Source organism: Archocentrus centrarchus, chromosome 12 (genome assembly GCF_007364275.1).
Source record: "Archocentrus centrarchus isolate MPI-CPG fArcCen1 chromosome 12, fArcCen1, whole genome shotgun sequence".
NCBI lineage: Eukaryota > Metazoa > Chordata > Actinopteri > Cichliformes > Cichlidae > Archocentrus > Archocentrus centrarchus.
The window spans coordinates 21,169,224-21,189,662 of record NC_044357.1 but is presented as its reverse complement, the minus strand read 5'-3'; the positions used below and the strand labels follow the sequence as shown (position 1 = coordinate 21,189,662).

At 39.8% G+C, this 20,439-nt stretch overlaps 1 protein-coding gene across 1 annotated transcript in view; it reads right to left on the bottom strand.

Moving 5' to 3' along the window:
• arrdc1b (arrestin domain containing 1b) overlaps positions 1 to 20,193 on the bottom strand; it is a 37,217-nt gene extending 17,024 nt beyond the window's left edge. The window contains exon 1 of the mRNA XM_030743419.1: positions 20,024 to 20,193. Coding sequence (XP_030599279.1) covers positions 20,024 to 20,141 — 118 coding nt within the window. The 5' untranslated portion in view covers positions 20,142 to 20,193. The remainder of the gene's footprint in view (positions 1 to 20,023) is intronic.
• Between the last annotated feature and the right edge of the window lie 246 nt (positions 20,194 to 20,439).

Genomic DNA, 20,439 nt, shown 5'->3' with positions numbered 1-20,439 from the left:
ATTCAAGCCATGTGGAAAAAATGCTACTAAAATGGATCATATAGGATTGTCTCCATGACTTTTTACATGACAAAAATCTAAACTCTCTTCAGACAACAGCCAGTGTTCTTAAAAGACTAACTAACTGCAGTGAGTTCAGACAACATTGTATAAAAAAAGAAAAAAAAATACAGACCAACACCGATTAGCATAAGAATTACTCACAAAGAGGGACACTCTAGTAAATCACTGAGGACCTGTGCTGATGGCTGTGTGCATTCTGCTGCAGTGATAAATAATCTTTCAGAACAGGCTGTGAAAAGAGTCTGAGCAAACAGATTGTGAGCAGAAACCTTATTAGGAACTGTTGTGAAACTGAAGAGAATTTTGTATATAAAATCATGAACACTTCAGTTTTGACTAGTTTGGATTACAGCACTTCTTGTGCTCTACCAGGTAGCTTGTGGTGACGCAATTGGTTAGATAAATCAAGATATTACAGCATGCATGAATGCCTGAATGCACGTGGACAAAAAGCAATTGAACTTAAAATGAATCCAAAGGATGCTGCAACTAAAAGAAGGTGCGGCGCACTCAGGGTACAGGAAACGATATTATCTTCTCACGCTCAACCCTGTACCATTTTTACTCTGCACAAAAGTCTTCAAAAGTTCATGCTGGCATTTTGGCTGACGTCAACAACAATCAACCGTCCAGAATGACAAAAAATGTTTAAGTGATTCTCAGGAATGGCATGATTCTCTGTGTAACCCCTCAGAGCAGTCCTTGAGGAAATGAAAGCCCTCTGAAAATACACACAAAAAGTCTTAGAAACATTAAAACTGTGACACAAGCCAGAGGATTAAACAGAAAGACGGTGAAGCCTCTGTATCACCTCTTCAGCTGACAGGGCTAGTATTCTCAACTCAGTTTAAATCAGGTATCTAAGATAATAAAACAAAAACCTTCTTGAAGTAAGCTTTGCCACGTGGTAGCCAACTTGAAATACTTGCAGGCAGTTAATTTTGTCAGTCTGGGGTATAAGAAAGCTGCTACGACCCAGGTGGCCACAGAGACTAGTGGGTTTTTTTGGGTTTTTTTATAATTTAATTACAATTCATGTTGTTCTCCTGTTTTCCAATAATGCAAATAATAATAAAAAAAAATTGCATCTAAACTTAACTAAACTGTATTTGCTGACTAAATCTAGCCAGCAAGCAATAAGCAAAGGTTAAAAAAAAGAAGACACGACTGATCTCAAAGGAATGGAAACCTGAATTTCTTGGTGGTTTTCACAGGAAGTTGTGCCACCACCACCCTTCTAGGCTCCCTGCACAGGCTTTACTGAGCAGGGCTTTATCAGCAGCTGATAGAGCTGCAGCTGGAGTGTCAGAGCACCAAAGGACACCTTGGGAGCAGCATCTGAAAAAGCTACATTATACAATGCATTGGGATCACAATGCTTTGCTCATGAATGACAGTTTTCAGCACTCTACACTAAATTTTTTTAAAAATATGTCCATAAAAAAAGAAAACATTTTTTTTAAAAAGCATAAGCACAGACTGGGCTCTAAAAAAGTATATGCCACAGACTGTTCACCCAATCACAGGCTCTCACACACCCACACAAGATCCTGTGCTGGAATCTCTCTCTCTCTCTCTCTCTCACACACACACACACACACACACACACTCTTTCTGTCACACTCTCAAAGTGGCAGATGGCTGAGCTCTCTACAACGACAGGGCTGCTGGCACAGTTTCCGGTAAGAGGAGGGGCGTTTGCTATTAAAAACAAAAATCTGCAGCTCGCTAAACGAGGCGGTGCCCTTCAGCCATGCAGACTAAATTATTTGGTCATTAATTAAACTCGTTATGCTCCTCCAGCCATACACCTCATACATGGACTATACCTACACCTTTATTTTCCCTGTTAACACAAAACGTGAGGAGTCATCACACTTCAGAAATGGAAAGCACAGTAATATGACAGAAAGGAGAGCCATTACTATGAGATATTATTTACAGCTGTCTGCTGTGGAAACATTAAGAGCTCAACCCATGAAAGGTCAGCGCAGGGGTAATCTGTTAATATTTCCAGAAGCAGCAGCAGGAAGAGAGGCTGCAGCAGCGCTGAATGGTGAATTTTTCTGTCATAAGAGAGAAGCAGCTCTGGCAGTGAGACTGAATGTCTGCTGCCTGACAATGGGCAGACACGTGGAGCCAGATGGTCCAGAAGCAGAGATAATACATTTAATGAGACACTTATGTAGACAGAATGATGATGTGTCGCCACGTTCCACCATGAAATCCTAAACCATTACCTTCAACTTTGGGCTTGTCTGCTTCCTCAAAGGATTTTTAGTTAAAAGAGGTGAAAAATTATGGAGGCATCAATGAGAATTTCTAAATGTATAGCCACATGCCCATCCACTTCTAGTTGTTTGTACTTTTATGTGAGTGAATGTTAATAGGACGGCAAATCCCCCTTATTGACCTCCTCCCTCTCTCTCTCTGGTTTATCCTTGGTGCTGAATGGATTCTCAGGCTCTCCTGCATGCATCTAAAGACAAAGGAGGCAGAGTGGTTTTGTTGGTTTCCCCACCTCCATCAACACTGACCTTTCCCCTTGTTGTCTTTTGCAGTTTTGCTTATTAAATGAGTTGAGAGTTAATGGCAGTTCTGTTCTTAGTCTTGGTTTAATTAGTTCAGTCTAACATTAGTTTAGAGGAGAAACTTGAATCTGATGACACGTCTCTTACTTCTTTGTATTTGGTTTTTGGAACAAATCCTTTTTGTATTAACTGCAGCACTGTGAAACACTGTGGAAGCTCATATGCAGAGCTCGTCTGAATCATGGATTTGGGGACAGTAAAATATTCTTATGTAACACCTGGAGGGAAATGTATTCTCTGTGAATAATCCATCTTAGTATTAGAGTAGGCTAAATGCAGGTTAGAGGCTGCTGGTTAGGGACAGCACCCAGGCAGCCAAATCCAGCTCTAAGCTCCTGTCTCGATCAAGGCAACAGTGACAGGAGAATAACCTAACATACTTCTGATGGTGGGAGCTCGCAGAAATAAACCCACATAGCTGGTTCACCCTGCAAACTCCATCCACCCTGGTCCAATTGAAACTCAGGGACCCCTTGCTGTAGAGAAAAAAAAAACTGCTAACCACCAAGCCACCACGCCAGCTTTTATGTATGTATTAAAGTGCATAGAATCAGGCAGATTAAATTACCACCACAAATTCACCCACTGGTTTGTACGTCCTAATTTTGGAGCTTCAACTACAGCATTTTGATCACTGCCGTGTTGCTTTTGGGGGGCTAGAAGTGACCATATTTGAATAAAAGGGTGAAGTGCCAAGTTATCGGCTAATGCTAGCAAGCTTGGTTAGTGAACTGGATCCATTAATTATAGCTGTATGACGCAAAGACACACATATCAGCTAATTGGCCCTTATACAACAGGCCAATAAAATAGTAGAAGTCCAAAATTCTTGGATGTTCTTGGAAGAGTTGACTCCAGTTAGAAAATGTGAGGCTCAGCAGACAATGATTGACTGCCTGTGTCTGGGCACCTTCCAATAAAAGAAGCCATGTCCCTAAATTATTTCATTTTTAAATCCAGATGGATATCCAGATGGATATCCAAAAATTCAACCCTTCAGTGCTGTTATGAAGGGGGACGCTATCCATAAAGGCCAAAACCATTTTTGTACCAGGCTGTAAATATGTTTATTTCACTTTCTCCCTTTAGGAGCCAGCCTCAAGTGGCCACTACAGTTTTTGGCACTTCTTAATTGGCTTCGCTTTTTTAAAGACCATTTGATGATATTTTATAGGCAAATTGAGAAGATAAATTCAGCTGCTCCAATATGAATCACAATATAGCAACAGTGTGAGTTTCTTTTAATCTTTTGGCAAGGTCACGGCATGCTGTGAAAGATTGGAAATAATAGCAAAACTCTCCAAGGACAGTATGGTAAGCACATGTGAGACAGTCCAGATGGAAGGGTATCATTACATGACTATACTGTCAGTACTTTGCAGGCTGTGAACTTTTATCATTGTCTTAACAAACTTGAGAATTTAAAGACTGAAATCCTGCAGCTTACAACTTTTTAGTTTGGTTTTGCAAAGCTGACAATCACTTTGGATATGTCAGTACAGGAACCTACAGTTCCTTTCAGCCTGTAGCCTGAGGGAAACTGACACTCAATAGTAAGAGAAAAGCATACAGGAGAGTATGCTCTGACTCAGCTGCTGTCTGATTTTGTTTTCCACACTCGAGTCTGTATGGGGGCTTCTCCATGGTTCAACGAGAGTGTCTGCAGGCAGAGATGCTCTTGGTGTTACTACTCATTAGATTGCACAAAATAAGACTGCGTGGGCAGACAGATCCAGTGAAGAGGCCGTAAGCGACAGCATTTCTAGATCCACCTGGCTAAACTTGGCTCCTAACCTACATTAGATAACAGTGTGATAGAAGAAAACATAGAGCAGGGTGTGGGTGAGTCATGGAGGATGTGAGAGGAAAGGTGTGGCAGTGGTTGAGTTTAGGAAGGTGAGCAGAGCAAATGCAGTTTTACACATTATATCAATAAAGATCCAACTGAAAAGCATTACAAATTGCTCATGTACAGATCATATTTCTTGATCAATTTTGACATGTCCTGTTACACAGTACTGCAGCATCTTTATTGCAGATGAAAGTATTTCAGCAGGGTTCAACATAACCAGTTGGACAAGCTGACTGTCACCAATTAGGCCACTTGTAAAGAAAGGAACTGCTACCAGGTATGTTTTTTATTCTTACTTTCAGTAGCCTGTTTTAGACTTAGTAATGTGAAAAAACAAAGCAAGTGCACGGGTTCAACTCACAAGCATTACAAGATTCAGCCCAAGAAACCTCTTTCTTTCTCAACAATAAGGTTGATAACATGGCAACAATGAAGATGATACTGTCCTAGTTTATGGCACAAAAGTGAAGAAAAGCAATCGTTTTAGCCGCCAACACCCAAATTTTGTTTATTTTACACAACAAAGATACCCAATGGTGTGTAATGAGTCACTTTTTTTTTGTTTTTGGTCAGAAGACACTTGACAGTGAGAGACTTAACCTTGTTGATTACTCTGATGATGGCCATGAAGTGAGAGGCATAAGTTTCACAATAAAATAGTTGTCTATACTCCTGGACTGATGGTAACAGTATCTATTCCCCAATTGCCATGACGTAAAAGCTCTGTAGCTCCTGTTTTCACCTTGTTTGTAGATGTTTTCAGTGCAGTTTGTTGTCTACTGGCAATACTTTCAAATGATTTGGCAAAGGCATCCATTTTTTTAAAAGTATCACAAATCACTGATAACGCTCCAGATTTTCGCTTCCATCTTCTCAGAGAATTTTGCCCTTCAGGACATATTTCCAGAAATAATATTAACCAGTTAAGCACTACTGTTGTTTGCTCTGCAAATGGGTTTCTTAAATGAGGAGTGGCATTTTTTTTTTCCTGGTTGACCTTCAGAGCAGATTACGAATAAACAATACAATGCAGAGTAGGAAAAGGCAGCTGAGTAACAAATGTGGAAATTTTCCAGGCAATGGGATAAGATCGTTAGGTCAGAGCTTGCTGTCTATTGCCTTACATGTGAAATATTACTCATCTGAAGGGTTAGTGGGAAAGCATGCAGAGAAGTTGGGCGGAGAAAGGTAGTTTCATATTTACACTGATAACACAGAGTCTAGTTTCAGCTGAAACACAGAGGAGCCTCAGTGAGTTAGCCTGAGGTCCGGAAATTTACAAGGGCAAAGCAGACCGAGGGAACTCTCAGCCTCTCAGACCTGGAACAAACACTCTCATCCTGAAGTGGGTCAGGAGTGTGAACAAGATTACAAAAGGCTGTTTGATTTACAAGAATTGGTCAACATTCCTGACATGCACGAAAAAGCATGCATCACCCTTACAGGACATTCTAGAATAATTATAAGGTACGGAAACTCCCTAGGCAGTGCCTGTGTGATAGGACTTGACTGTTTAAAATAATGCTTCAATATGTTGTTTTTAAAAAATCCACATTTAAAGAAATGAAAAAGCTGTTCTCAACTTAAGATTGAAGAAGAGTTTATAAATTATAGACTTTTTTTTTTTTTTTGCTAAAACTGAGAACAATTTAATGGACAAAGTTAAACATTGTACAAGTATTGTGTGTGATTTTCAGAGCCACTTGAAACTGTTTATAAAATTCTTCAGTGGCCATTAACCAGTATGAAGTGTGTATGCAAACACAATGTTAGATAAGTTTGCAGAGTGTGGCTGAGCCTGAGAAAGGAGCCTGTCCAAGGAAAGCAGCAAGCATGCAAATTAGCCACTAGTGATGAAAAATAATAATACAGGGCTATTTCAAGAGTCCCTGCCATTGGAAAGAGTGCACTTTAATTGGCAGCAGGTCAGTAATATGACTAGATATAAAAAGAGGATCTTAGAGAGGCAGAGATTCACCTATGTGCAAATACTGAATCTACAAACTGTAGAAGAATTTCAGAATAATGTCTTCAATGCAAAATTGGGAAGACTTTGACTAGCTCATCATTTACAGTACATAATTTCTTCAAAAGATTCAGAGACTGGATAAATCTCTGTGTGCACCTGACATCGCTGAAAATCAATACTGAATGCCCCTGTTCTTCAGGCCGTCAGACAACACTGCATTAAAAACAGGCATGATTGTGTTATGGAAATCACTGTATGGGCTCAGGAACACTTCCAGAAATCACTGTCTGTGAGCACAATTCACCGTGCCATCCACAAATGCATTTTAAAGCTCTATCAAAGAAGAAGCCATATGTGAACATGATCGAGAAGCACTGCCATCTTCTGTGGGCCAAAGCTCATTTAAAATGGACTGAGGCAAAGTGGAAAACTGTTCTGTGATCAGAGAAATTCCTTTAGCAAAAAACATGGATACCATGTCCATGAGAGGAACTGTCCTGCTTCTTATCAGCGCTCAGTTCAAAAGCCTGCATCTCTGATGGCAGGAGGGAGCATTAGTGCCTATGGAACAATGCTGAAAGGTACACACTTCAGAACAACACATGCTCCCATTCAATTAATTTTCCCACAGGGAAGGCCCTGCATATTTTAGCAAGACAATGCTAAACTACATTCTGCATCTATTGCAACAGCATGGCTTTGTAGTAGAAGATGAACTGAACTGGCCAGTCTGTAATCCATACCTTTCACCAATTTATAATATTTGGCTCACCATAATGCGGTAAACACAACAAAGAACACCCAGGACTGTTGGGGACAACATTCCTCTCCCAAAAGTCCAGCAACTGGTCTCCTGAGTTCCCAGATGTTTATGGACTGTTGTTAAAAGAAGGGGGGATGCTACACAGTGGGAAACATGGCTCTGTCCCAACTTATGTAAGAAAGATGTCATACAGCTGGGTACCTTATTCTGAAATAGCATATTAGTATATTTCTATTTTCTATTAATCTAAACATGCAGAATAATTAGTAACCAAAGCTTAAATAGGACAGTGTAATAACTGCTCCATTTTAGATACCATGTGCACTTCAAAACAAACTGGGGCTGGATGGGAACAGGTGAAAAGATCTCCTTTACTTATAATTAAGCGTGTTGATGACGTGATATGATAAAGGGCTCTTATTGCCCTTTCCCTCACAAAGGTTTTTGACAGTAATGAACGCTGCTGTTGTAAACCTGTTAAAATCATTTTCTTTCACTTCATTTGGGTTCATAGTCTTGGTTGAACCGCTGGCTCTTTTTTAAAGACATGAGAGCAAAATACCCTTCCTTGAATATCTCTAACACATTTTGTTAACATCATTCAATTTTCTCAACAAACCCCAGACGTCACAGTCTCTGAACCGCAGCACAGCCCAGTAATCCGATGCCACACTTATACGTCATTAAATCTTTAAGCGCTGCAAACAATTAGTCCCTCTCACTTTTCCATCATCGCCTCTCATCTCCTTTCTAATGCCTTTCAGTGAGACATGTCAAACAGAGCCACCTGATCTTATGAGCTCTTTCTCCAAACTGTAAGGGAATCCCCCGCAGCAGAACAGAGCCTTGGCTGTTTGTTCAGGCATGTTTCAGAGTTTCTTTTCTGCAAGACCAAGCAAAAATGCTGCAGAGCTGCTCCAGTGAAACTAAGATCAAAGTAATGAGAAGTCTGTTATTACAGAATCCGATGACACTTTATCAGGTTGCTTTCACTCACCTATGTAACTGAAAAGGTATCACTGTCCGTGTCAAATTTGTTGTGTTTACCACAGTTATGTCCGTGTTTGCAATTGTTTGAGTTTCTACAACACTCCAGTCCCTGCATATGTTTGCATGCAAATGTAAGAGGCTTATCCCTGAAGAAGTTACATCACGAAACTAGAAAACCTGTAATCTCTGCTCTGCAATCCTCGTCCCCACGTTGCCCACCGTGCCACAAACTTTCTATATATCATAACCTTAAGAGAGACTCATTCTCCTGTGTTTTGCCTTTCAGAGCATCAAAAACATTAAGACACTCGAACAACTGGCAGCTGGATTATCTTCCAATAGCATCTGGCAAAAATGAAATTAATCACTTTTATTTCATTGTGTTGACAGCTGTAAGAGGTTTTCTGTGGGATTTAAATGTGCAAAAATGAGTTTTGATGATATCTATGTCAGCAGGGACCTACATTTAACCATCCACTATTCCCTTATGACAATCAGCAGTGTCCTCAGTTGACCTGATCTCCTTTTTCCAGCATGGTTTCAGATGCAAACAGCTCGTATCAGACCTTGTCTTGAATCAGTGTTTAACTTAAAGTCAATTTAAAACAATATTTTAAGATGAGGGCATTCTAATCCATCCATCCATTCGCTTCCACTCATCCTGTTCAGGGTCGCGGCGTGGGGGGCTGAAGCCTATCCCAGCTGTCATAGGGCGAGAGGCAGGGTACACCCTGAACAGGTCGCCAGCCTGTTGCAGGGCTAACACAGAGAGACAAACAACCTTTCACACTCACATTCACGCTCTCATTCACACGCAATTTAGTGTAGCCAATTAACCTAACCCCAGTAAGTGCATGTCTTTGGAATGTGGGAGGAAACCGGAGTACCTGGAGGAAACCCGGTACTCCCGGGTTTTCTAGTCATTTAACAAAATCAAATTAAATGTTTCATCTTCACCACCTTGCTGCAATGAACCACAGACTAGATTCAGCAACTCTTCACACATCCATAGTTATTAAAGTGGGTTTTAATACATGTAACTTCTATTAATTACCACTGAAGAGGCATTTATTATTAAAATTGACCTGTACTGTGTTTTGAATCCAGGTGATTGTTTTAGGGGAGTGGTTATCACACTGTGGGTGGGTTGCTGTCGCACAGACCCTTTAACCAAAATTCAAATGATGAAAATTAAAAATAGTAATTGTGGTAAGTGGGGCACGAGCTTGTTTCAGTTTCGGAAGCAGAGCATGCCAGAAAAAGCTTGAGAACCCTCTGCCCCAAACTTAAAGCATTACGTTGGATGGTGTGATTAGTCCTTTAGTATCAGCAAGAATGACCTTCAGACCCTTGCTCAACACCTCTGAATTGGAGTTAAATCACACAAAGTCAGCTGACAGCTATGGGTGTGTTTGAGCTGTTATAATGGCTGCTATAGGTACTGTATTTGCAGACACAACAGAGGCCTCTAATAAGCTTTCAAAGTCACTGGTTCCATCCAGAGTTCACACCTACTATAATTGAAAGCTAACATGGAGCTGGGTAAACCTTCTGTTATCTCACTTGGGTTTGTGGTTAAACACTGACAAGAAAGAAAGTAAAAATTACATTCCAGCTACAAACTATCCTGCCTCACAGATTTTCTCTCAGAGCTGAAAACCTTATAAATTATATAAATGCCCATCAAACATATCTTATTAATAGCAGAGTAGATATGTGAAACCACAACACTCTAGTGAAAAAGTGAAGGAAAAGAGAACATCTCTGCCCAAGTGTCAAATGTCCTGATGTAAACAAGGCCATTGAAAAACAACAGAGTGAAAAACAATGGAAAAATCTATGTTTACCACATGCATGGTACGTAATAATTACATTTTAAAGTATTTCCGGTTAGCTTATTAACTGAATAATTTTTACATGTTAACAGCTCCACATTTTCATTTTCAATTTTCATGTGCAAAACAAGTACATTGATAATTGCCTCATCATTATGATACAACTATTCATCCAAAATGCTAGCATCACCATAAAGTGTTGTTAATCAAACAGAAAACCTGGCTAACAAACCAAAAGCATTTCTGCTGATCCCACTATTTCTCTACTGATCAATTAAGCCAACAAGCAAAGGAAAAACTACAAATTTCACAGCAAAAGCTAAACATGAAAGGTGGCGACTAGCACAGCTGCTGTGACAGATCTGCTCCGATTCACTGGAAAGAAAGGCAGAGTCAACTATGGAAATACCATGCATCTCAGGGGAGGGTGACCTAAGGAAGATAACTGATTCACAAAAGGTAATATGCAAACAACGTTATTATGTTTTTCAGACAAAGGGAGGAAATATTCCATTTTAGCGAAGCACATACGAAACAGGCACTCAGATCTGTTCAAAGAATCCAAGTTAACTACGTCTGAATTTACAGTAACAACATCCAAAGTATTATCCCTTCTTATGTTATCTTGAAATGTACATTACCATTTTGTTTGAGACAGCTGGCACTGCCAATCAACTTTGTTCCATACGCTAAAATGTTTGTAATTAACATTAAATGCTTATGCATAACATAATTCTACTATCATTAGTAGACTACTCAACAACCATCCTAACGTTTCAGTCTGTGTCTTGTCAACAAAATATATGGGTTTAAATAATGTGCCACCAATGTCTGTGTTTTAAAACAACTTTTTAATAAAGGTGTTTATGTTTAAGTACATTGGATGATCATTTTGCTTTGGTAAATGGACTGGTACTTGAGCACTCAAAGCACTTTCTTACTACAAACCTCATTCAACCACTGACATGCACATTCATATAAGCACTTTTTTCTATGCCTGAGCACTTTAAACCTAACATTCACATGCCAACGGATGGTATCGGTATGCATCAGTATCTTACACAACGATACTTTGACATGTAGAGTACTGAAGCTGGGGGAACCACCAACCTTTCAACTGGCAGCTCTTCCTTCTGAGCCACATCCACCCCATAGCCAATTGGTATTGAATTGGGTACTGAGAATCATGCAATTCTACTATTTCTAAATTTCTGGTATTGTGATATCCCTAATGCAATGACATGTCTGTGTTTACTTTCATGTGCTGCGTTGTTGCACTTCAGGTTTGCAGCATTTCTCTGATCCCGGCAGTGTTTTAAAACACTGACATGGTGGCAGATCATTTATTCTGCAATTAGTTTCTTTAGTGTAACCAGGAATTTAACAACTTTTAAGATAAATAAAGTTTATTTTACTTCACATCAACGAAACCATTGGTGACACAAGGTCAATGAGTACTAATCTCATGGTATAGATTAGTTACTGAAGCACCTATCAGCGGAAGCAAAGGGGCTCAGGAGGTAGAGTAGGTCACCTACCAACTGGAAGGTTGGTGGTTCGGTCCCTGGCCATCCCCTTCATGCTCTCCAATGTGTTCATTGAAGTGTGACTGTTAGAAAGTGCTTGTATGAATGGGTGAATGAAGACATGTTGCATAAAGCGCTTTGAGTGCTCAAGTAGAGTACTATATAAGAACTAATCCATTTACTTCCAGATCACATATACCTAGTTTCAAATACTCAAACATATAACCAAAGATTGATATATCCACAACTTTCAGTGGCTTGGAAACCTGAAGTATCTCACTGAGGTTAACCTCATTCAGTGAAAAGTTGCATTAAAAACATCTATCTTCTTGCATCAAATTAACGCACTTCTCACAAACCAGCAAATTTAGGATGGAAAAAAAAAATGCATGTACTATTGTCTTTAATAGCTAGTCTGCCTGCTGCTAGAAACAGCTGCCTAAAACTGACTGGAAAGGGAGGCATGACAAAGAATCATAGAGCAAATGTAGCAGAAAACCGATGCAGTCCTTTACAGTCACATCACATCTTACAGCTAACTACATACTACTACAACTATAAATGAACTTTTATCTACCAGCTGACAACTTCTCTATCTTTAGCTTCTTTGCTCTCCTGCTATCCAATTAACATTTTGTTCCACTTCAGTTATGCACAACCAGTGTTTTCATTTTTTTTTTCTCACTGCACATAACAGGAAGTAGGGCAGCCTTTTAGACTTTAGACTGAGGAAGAGGGGAAGTGATCAGGGGTAGGGTTTGATGCTTATCATGGGGAATGACACAGAATCCTCTTACAACAGGCAGCTGTGGGGTTAGTCTGCATGTTGGTTATGCAGGTCAAAAGATGTTATGATTACCACAACTAAGTCTGACGGCAGATGTAGCAGCTGGTGCCTAGACCCCCAGCTGGCAGCTCTATTTCTATGGGCACAGTAGTTTGGCTGATGAAATGTGCATCAATGCCACGCACTCACACTGAAGGGCAGCAGAGAGAAGAATCACTCTGAGTCATGAGTTAGTCTCCGAGTGATCATGTGTCACGTTCTTCATTTCAGAACAAAAGAAGCCAAAGTTACTGTCAGAAGGATTAACGACCTTGCTTTTCTTCAGAGACAAGATTCACAATGTGGAAATATTACAGCTGTCCAGCAAAACAAAGAAGAATTGTAGAGCAAACCTGCAAGTTTTAATGATCTCTTTGTTCTATCTTTGTTTTTTTCCAAGAATGTTTTATTCTAAATAACAAAATCAACTAAGAAAAGCGCCGGCTCAACAAGAAGAAAAAAAACAGCAATCTGTCACACTCAACACTTGGCTTCTGCTCAAGAAAACGTGAAGGCACAGCAACCAATTTAAAAAAACAACAAAACAAAACAAAAAAATGCATCGTCTGCAACAAACAACTATTCTGGTTCTCTTTCTAACATATCCAGGAAAAGTCATCAACATGAGACAAGTCTGAAGATTCAGGCCATGATCACTAGAGAGGCTCTACAGTTAGGTGTCATTATATATCAGCACTGATGATAACTGCAAGACTTAAAAGTGTGTTAAAAATGCACATAATATCACAACAGCAAGGTTAGGGTTACAGACTGACTCTGAATTTGATTCTCTTTTGTTTTTGTCATATTTTGTCACTGGTCCGATGGAATCGCTGTTGTCTGAGGCTCTATTTTCATGATATTTTGTTTACAAAATTTGTCATTTCAGGCTTTCGTTTAGCCCAACTAAAGACACATTTTTTAATGTTAGATGTAAGTGTTACTGGCAGTTTTTAAAAATATATATTAGGACTACTTCTAATTAAATTCACAAGATGGCAGTGTGAGAAGGTATCATTTAAAATAAATAAATAAATAATCACACACCAACACACACACACATTGCACTGTCCTCCAGATGTATTTAGGGAATTGAGACAGGCATACTGAGACTGACATCTGGGTCACAGGCAGGAGAAGATAAGGAGACACAAACTGGAGAAATGGGAAAAGCCTTGTGGTCTGAGAAAGTAGCAGGGACTGACTGCTAACTAAACACTAAAATATACAATTTATATTTGATATAGTAGAAAAACGATATTCCATTCCATGGAGTTTGGATAGAAGAGTTTACCTGCACTGCTTCCTCTTTTACAGTGACCGAAAACCCACTGAACACTCGCTCCACACCTCATGGCTTTTCTGTTCCTAAATAGCTTATAATAAGTTCTCAGAGGAACTGTTTGCTGCTCTGTGGACAAGTGAGAACACGTCCAAGATGGAACAAACATGGCTGTAAAACCCAAAGCAACAGAAGGAAGAAAAAAAAAAAAAACAGAATTATTCATCTAAGTGTGAGTTAGAATGAGACAAGGAGTAATTGGAGGGGGTGGAAAATCTACTGGCTGTGCACAAAAACAGCAGAAATCGAAAATAAAGAAAAAGGTCCTCACCATGTGATCAACAAAACCACAGGCCTTACAAACCAGATAAAACCTGTGTGTGTGTGTGTGTCTGTCTGTCTGCGCGCGCGCACGCGCGCGTGTGTGTGTGTGTGTGTGTGTGTGTGTGTGTGTGTGTAATGTCTTGTTTACATAAAGCCAGTGGTTTGTATTACCACAGATGATGGTTGGGTTACAATGGCCGTTTGTGCTCCTGCTTTGTTGGAAGCTAAGCTAACATCCACTGATGTCATCTGAGATACAAAAATACGTAACAATTTCACATCTAGTTGCATTTTTTTTGGAGTCTAATTACAGACACGGTGACTCATGTCAACTAAGTTCCTGTTTCACAGTTCCTGTGCATTCCTGCTGTCATGCAACTTTACATTTTATTTTTTCATGTTTGATTAAGTCCCACATGATATAAAATCTACATGCAAGCTGTGAAATGGAGTCAATACAGCAACATTTCATATGTCATGCTTCCCAGATCTATAACTGTCTATAGAAGTTGAGTGTACAACATCTTCAACCTCTGGGCGACCGCTTTTGATCCCAAGGTGACTGCAAGTTGCCTGTTTGGAGGAACCCAGTCTTCAAACAATCCAACTCAGATTAACTGCAATCAATCTCAGGCAGACTGGGAAAGATTTGCAATTAACTACAGTTTAATTTATGAATGCAGACAGATTGCCAACATATTGCAATCAATCTGTACCTTGACTGTGATGTGTCTCTTTGCAATAGGTGACTCAATTCAACAAGCTGCCAACTGGTTCTATTCTGGTCATATCCTCATACAGAGCCAAGATTGCTGAGGAACTGTGTCATTCTGCAGTTAAATTATCATCCTGAAGCAACTATATCACTATTTGTTGAGGAATTTCAGAATTTCTGTTTCAAATCTTTGAGGTTCTAACTGGGTAAGTAGTTAATGTGAATTTCTGTGTATGTAGATGGTAATAGATTTCTGATTTTCACTGATTTATCACAAAAAGATTGCATGTGATCACCAACTTGACCCCATTCAACCGCAAACTGATGGCAAACTGACTCTGTTTTATTGCCGTCTAAAAACACCAAAGTCATTTTGAAGATGGCAACTGACTGCAAGTGGTTACACTCCTGGTCCACATCTTCAAAGTACCCATTTCAAAGGCAACTAGGTTGCACTGTGGTCTCCAGCTACTCTGTCCCTTAGTGTAACTATAGCATTAGACTCCACAATTACAGAAGGGCCAAAGTTAAATTTTAATGAAATAAAATAAGTAAGACAGAATCAGGAGTTTCTGTTTTGTTTTGTTTTGTTTCACTGCAAAAATCAGATAAGTTCAACTTCACGCAGTGGCTTCATGCCCTTCAGTTTGAGAAGCACTGATACAGGTTTGAACTGGGCTATAGTGTTAAGTTCAACATTATGTGTAACTAATGTGCACAAGTGGCTATTTCATGCACTTCCATTCAGACAAATGGAGATGTGAGCATCCTAATCAATAGAAATGCTGTCTAATGGTCATCATCAATAATTGAGTGAGGCTGAGAATTTGGCTTCCGCAATATCCAGCATTTTAGGAAGCTTGTATTGGTCTATTAATAGCCCTGTGTGTCATTTCACATTACTATTTCGTAACTGTACACACACCAGATTCACAGTGCAAGTTAAATAAAAGTCTAAACAAGAATTTATAATAATCATATAGTGGTAACATCTACTGTAGCGGATAGCCTGAGCAGCTTGTTGGCCAAAAAAACACGCCAACCGAAACTTCACTAATATAATGCAAATGATATAATGCTGGGCATACATTGTTGCCCTGACAAACAAGCCTGCTGCTGCTCCTTTGCGAAATTTCTCAGGAAGGATTCTTCCTTGAATGGGCGTTGTTCACATTTCAGACAGGAAACAGTAACTGAGCACTGAAGTGAAGAGAAACTGAACAGCTGACTGAACAGAAGATACCACAGACTTTATGTTTTAAACAGCTGAATTTATACACATGTAATAGAGGCAAAATATTTAACTTATTTGCTTTATTTGACAATGAAGATAAGAGCTTTTCAAGTAAAAAAGCTTGTTGCTGCATGGATCCTTGTGTATATTTTTATTTTGGTAAAATTGTCAGAAAAAAGGCCCCAGGAGTACACCCAATCTTAATCTGCATCATTATTGCAATTACATGTACAGCATGTGGAAATGGGAAAACTATTATCTACATCAGACATCCTTAATTAGATGAATGCAATAATGGATTAAAGCCCAGACAACACAAGATTACTGTGAATCTTGCAAGATTCACAGTAATGAAGCCAAGAACTCCTTCCTATTCTCTCCTCACCAAAAAACTGTTAACAGTCACCCCCACCCCAACCCCTCAAAAAAACCATATGCTTCAGTTTGATGCACGCTGTCTGACTGATGTAATCATCGGCGGGTGCTGTTGAGAGTGGTGATGTCACTGTATACATAACGCACACTCAGCATTTAAAGTACATTAACAGGCTCGCTGAAAGCCCGGGATGGAGCCCAGGTTTTCTCATCTGGATTGCTTCTGCTAAGAGGTCAGTGGAGGACTCTGTTTATGGACTTAAGCTGGCAAAAACAACATTTAAAGACCAATTTTTACAGGCAAGATTTCATGTTAGTAAACAAAGAGAGACCCCGAACCATCCTGTGCTGCACACAGATGTTTAGACTTCACAGGATGCCGGTAAATAAACACTAATTGCGACAGAAGGTGGGCAAAAAATAAATAAATAAATTAAAAAAAATGAAAATAAAGATGCTGGTGGAAAAGTAAATGAATGTCCTGAACATTTTACAACTGCCAGAAGGAGTCTGTAGATGGTGTTAGAACTTAGCTTTGGTCTTTAGCTTTACTTTATAAGCCCATTTGCTTAAAAAAAAAAAAAAAAAAGAATATCTTTCTAATTAATCAGAGCACAGATAACTGAAAGCACAATGTGGTCTTACAGTTTGGTGTGAAATCAGATTTTCAGACTACAGAGAAATGAAGCTGGACTGACAGACTACTGAATCAAAAGCCTCTCTGCATGCTCTTCTTAGCATCAAGGGCTCTTATTGAGCCCTTTGCGTTAATAAGAGAAGCTCTCCTACTGTCTGCACACTTCAAGGACAGCCTACATACGACCAGCAGAGCAGGATTTAATTTGGGGATGACAGCCGGTGTCAGATAGAGACGAGCTGCCGCCGTGACACCTTACAGTGTAACGGAGCTCAGCGGGAGCTTTTGACCTCTGCTGCAACACCATCTGCTTCAGGTCATCCTGTGCATTATGGCAAATTAATCTCACTGTGTCAGGTGTCGGGGTGACCGCGGCACGAACAACAAGATCCATCACCGATGGGGATATCCTCCCACGATTCATGAGAATTTAAAATAATTGTAGAAGTCGGGAAAACATTACAGCCCCATTTAGTAACAGAAAACATCTTATTACATTCTGCAAAACTATTTGCCCTGATTTGGAGGCCTTTCCCTAAATTTTGATCCAAATACTTTTAGTCACCCATGGGTTAGTAAAGATATAATACATATTCCAGCAAAAATATGTTTTCAATATTAACAATACTCATTAAATCCAAACAATTTTAAACTGCTGTAAGAGATTAACATTCTGTGATTATCTTTAATATTTATAGAAATACGTTTTGGTAACCACATCCTAGAACAGACCCTGCCTCTATTGTACTCCGGTGTGTACAGGAATATTAATGCATAATGCACCCATACTACATAAGCTGCAGATATCAATGCATTATGTATAACATCAACATAATCATAAGGCAACTATGTACAAAACAATGCAACCATGTTGTTTACAATTGAGGAATATTGCTGAGCAGTAGGTATGGCTTTAATATTGCTCAGTAAGTCATACACTGTACTTTTTGTAGCCATGAACCAACCCTGACCAAAATGTTAAGACAATGCTCAGCCAATTAGAAGTTGGCATCACAGGCTATAGCCCAGAACTAATGTTAATATAAACAGACTGGCTCTTTACTGGCTAGATATGGGAAATCCCCACTTTCTCCATTTCAGTCAATAATGCTCAAATAGGTATACCTAATGGCACAGCACAATATGATCACATGATTAGGCTAAGCCAATAAGGCATGAGAAAGAGGCTGCGTATCAGTAGCATTTATTATCAAAGCATTAGCAGCCTCAAATCATCCGTGTTGTTTACTCTCCACTTCTGACAGTCAAAGGGTACTAAATATCGAGAAATATGAATATTGTGTTGCACGACTTTAAAGAGTAAAAAACACATATCCCCAATTTTATGACTCAACTACTTGTGGTCTTGGAATGTATAGACCAGAAAGGTAAAATCTCACGGACAGACGCCCGGGTGGACAGACAGATGGATGGTATGACAACAATATGCCTGTCAAGTCTCAGGTGAAAGTCTATTTGACCACTGCATCTTCCCTGGTATCTGTTCATTTTTTTGCTCTTTGCAGTGTTGTATATCATTCATCATTAGTCCTCCTCATTATAAATCAAGCATACACCTTTCATTTATAACTGTGCATTTTGGCCCCTCTCTAATAGTTTAAATTCACTTGCTTTTTAGCTCACCTCAAGCCAAAAGAGGACCAATGGTTATCGCATCTATTCAGAGGAATTAAAAACTAAAAACTGTTAAATGAACCATTTAAATTAATTTTAGCAGTTGCATTTAACTGTCTTTGTCTAGGATCTCATACCTGGTGTACTTTCCCTTGCTGTCCTTGTGGATGTTGTACAAACAAAAAGCAGGCCCAATACTGCTGGGGCATTCTTTCCACCTAAGGACATCCCATGGTATAGGCAGGTCAGGTTGCCCTTGCTAGACAAGCTTTCCAAAAACCACCACCTAGCCAGTGTTTAACTCCCTACCATAAGACCTTGTGTTCCCCATCCTATCACTCTATTTTTTTTATTTAACAATTAATTTTCATTTGAATAATATTTAGGTTCAATAGCTGTATGATGTTTGCAACATTAATGAATAATCGTGATTACGATACTGAACACAGTGATCGTGGGTGTAAGTTTTTGCTCTTTCCAATTCAAATTTTTAGCCTGTAGCGCTATTTGCCTTCCTGGATGGTTTTGGTGTGAGTTGCCCACTTTGAGCCTGCAGAGACACCTGACGTCTCCCACCAAACTAGTACACGTGGATAAACTGCACTGCAGGCTATTTACTGGACCTCAAGGCATTTTACAAATTCCCACCTTTATTTACTGATCCTGTCAATTAACATACCACTGTGCAGGGACACCCATGGTAAAGAGCTTTTAGTCAAAGATGATAGCTGCCCTTCATTATCAGAGGAGAATACCCTCAAGGATCTCTTACACACAATAGATTCTTTGTGTCCTTCCATGGAAACTCCAGGAGCTGCTCCCCACCTACCCTACTTTATTCCCATTATTAGCAGTTTCTACAAGTTTGTCAGAGATTTTGCCAAATTCATCAACATTTCAAAGTCTTTTCTAACCGAAACGAATGTATTGAAAATGAGCTCGCATGCCTAACACCTGTTGTTCTGCCTTTTAGGCTATATATCTCAAATAATTCTGAGATTTCTTTAAAAACAATACAAGGAAGCAACATGTTGCAACAACCAGGATGTGGTTCAGGATGTGGGCTTTAAACGACCTGAAGACTACCAAACATGTGAAATGGCACAGACAACAGCAACGGCAGTGGCTGCTGGTGTCATGTGGAAACGCTCAGTCCACTCCCAACGCAGCGGTGCAAAATCCCTGATACATATCCGCACCGGATTCTTTGCACAGCCGCGCAATTTGGACCCTTAAACGGCTGCGAAAGAATGCCAAAGCTGACATACGGTGCTGTATTCTCCCCCACGTCCACCATCACGGAAGAAAAGTTTATTTACACCGAGCCTCCGTGCGCGCTTGGCTGAGCCAGACGCTGAAGAAATGCTCCTGTCCTTCTCTTTATGATATAGTGGAGGAGCGCTTACCTTTGAAATGCAGCGATTCGGTGGTTCGTATCTTCACAGTCCCGCTTATGGACTCTCCCGGACCGTAAACTACCTTGTTGTTGGTAAAAGTAATTTCAAATTCCTGAAGCTTTCCCATGGCTCAGCTCCTCTCTTCTCCGATACTTCCTCCGCTCTGCGTTTCTGATGCTGCACTCTCACCTGCTGCCGAGAGCTCCCTCCTCCTCCTCCTCCCTTCGCCACTTAGCGGCCAGTGACGTCACTTTGACCTTTGCAATTAAAGGAAGGGATAACTGACGCTCAGTGTTTATGGGAAGCAGGCGATTTAGTGATATTGTAGACAAATGGAGAGATTTATTTATTGATTTATATTTATTTCACCTATGGAGGACAAAGCAGCAACAACTGCAGTTCCTCTGCCAGCCACTTGAGGCTGC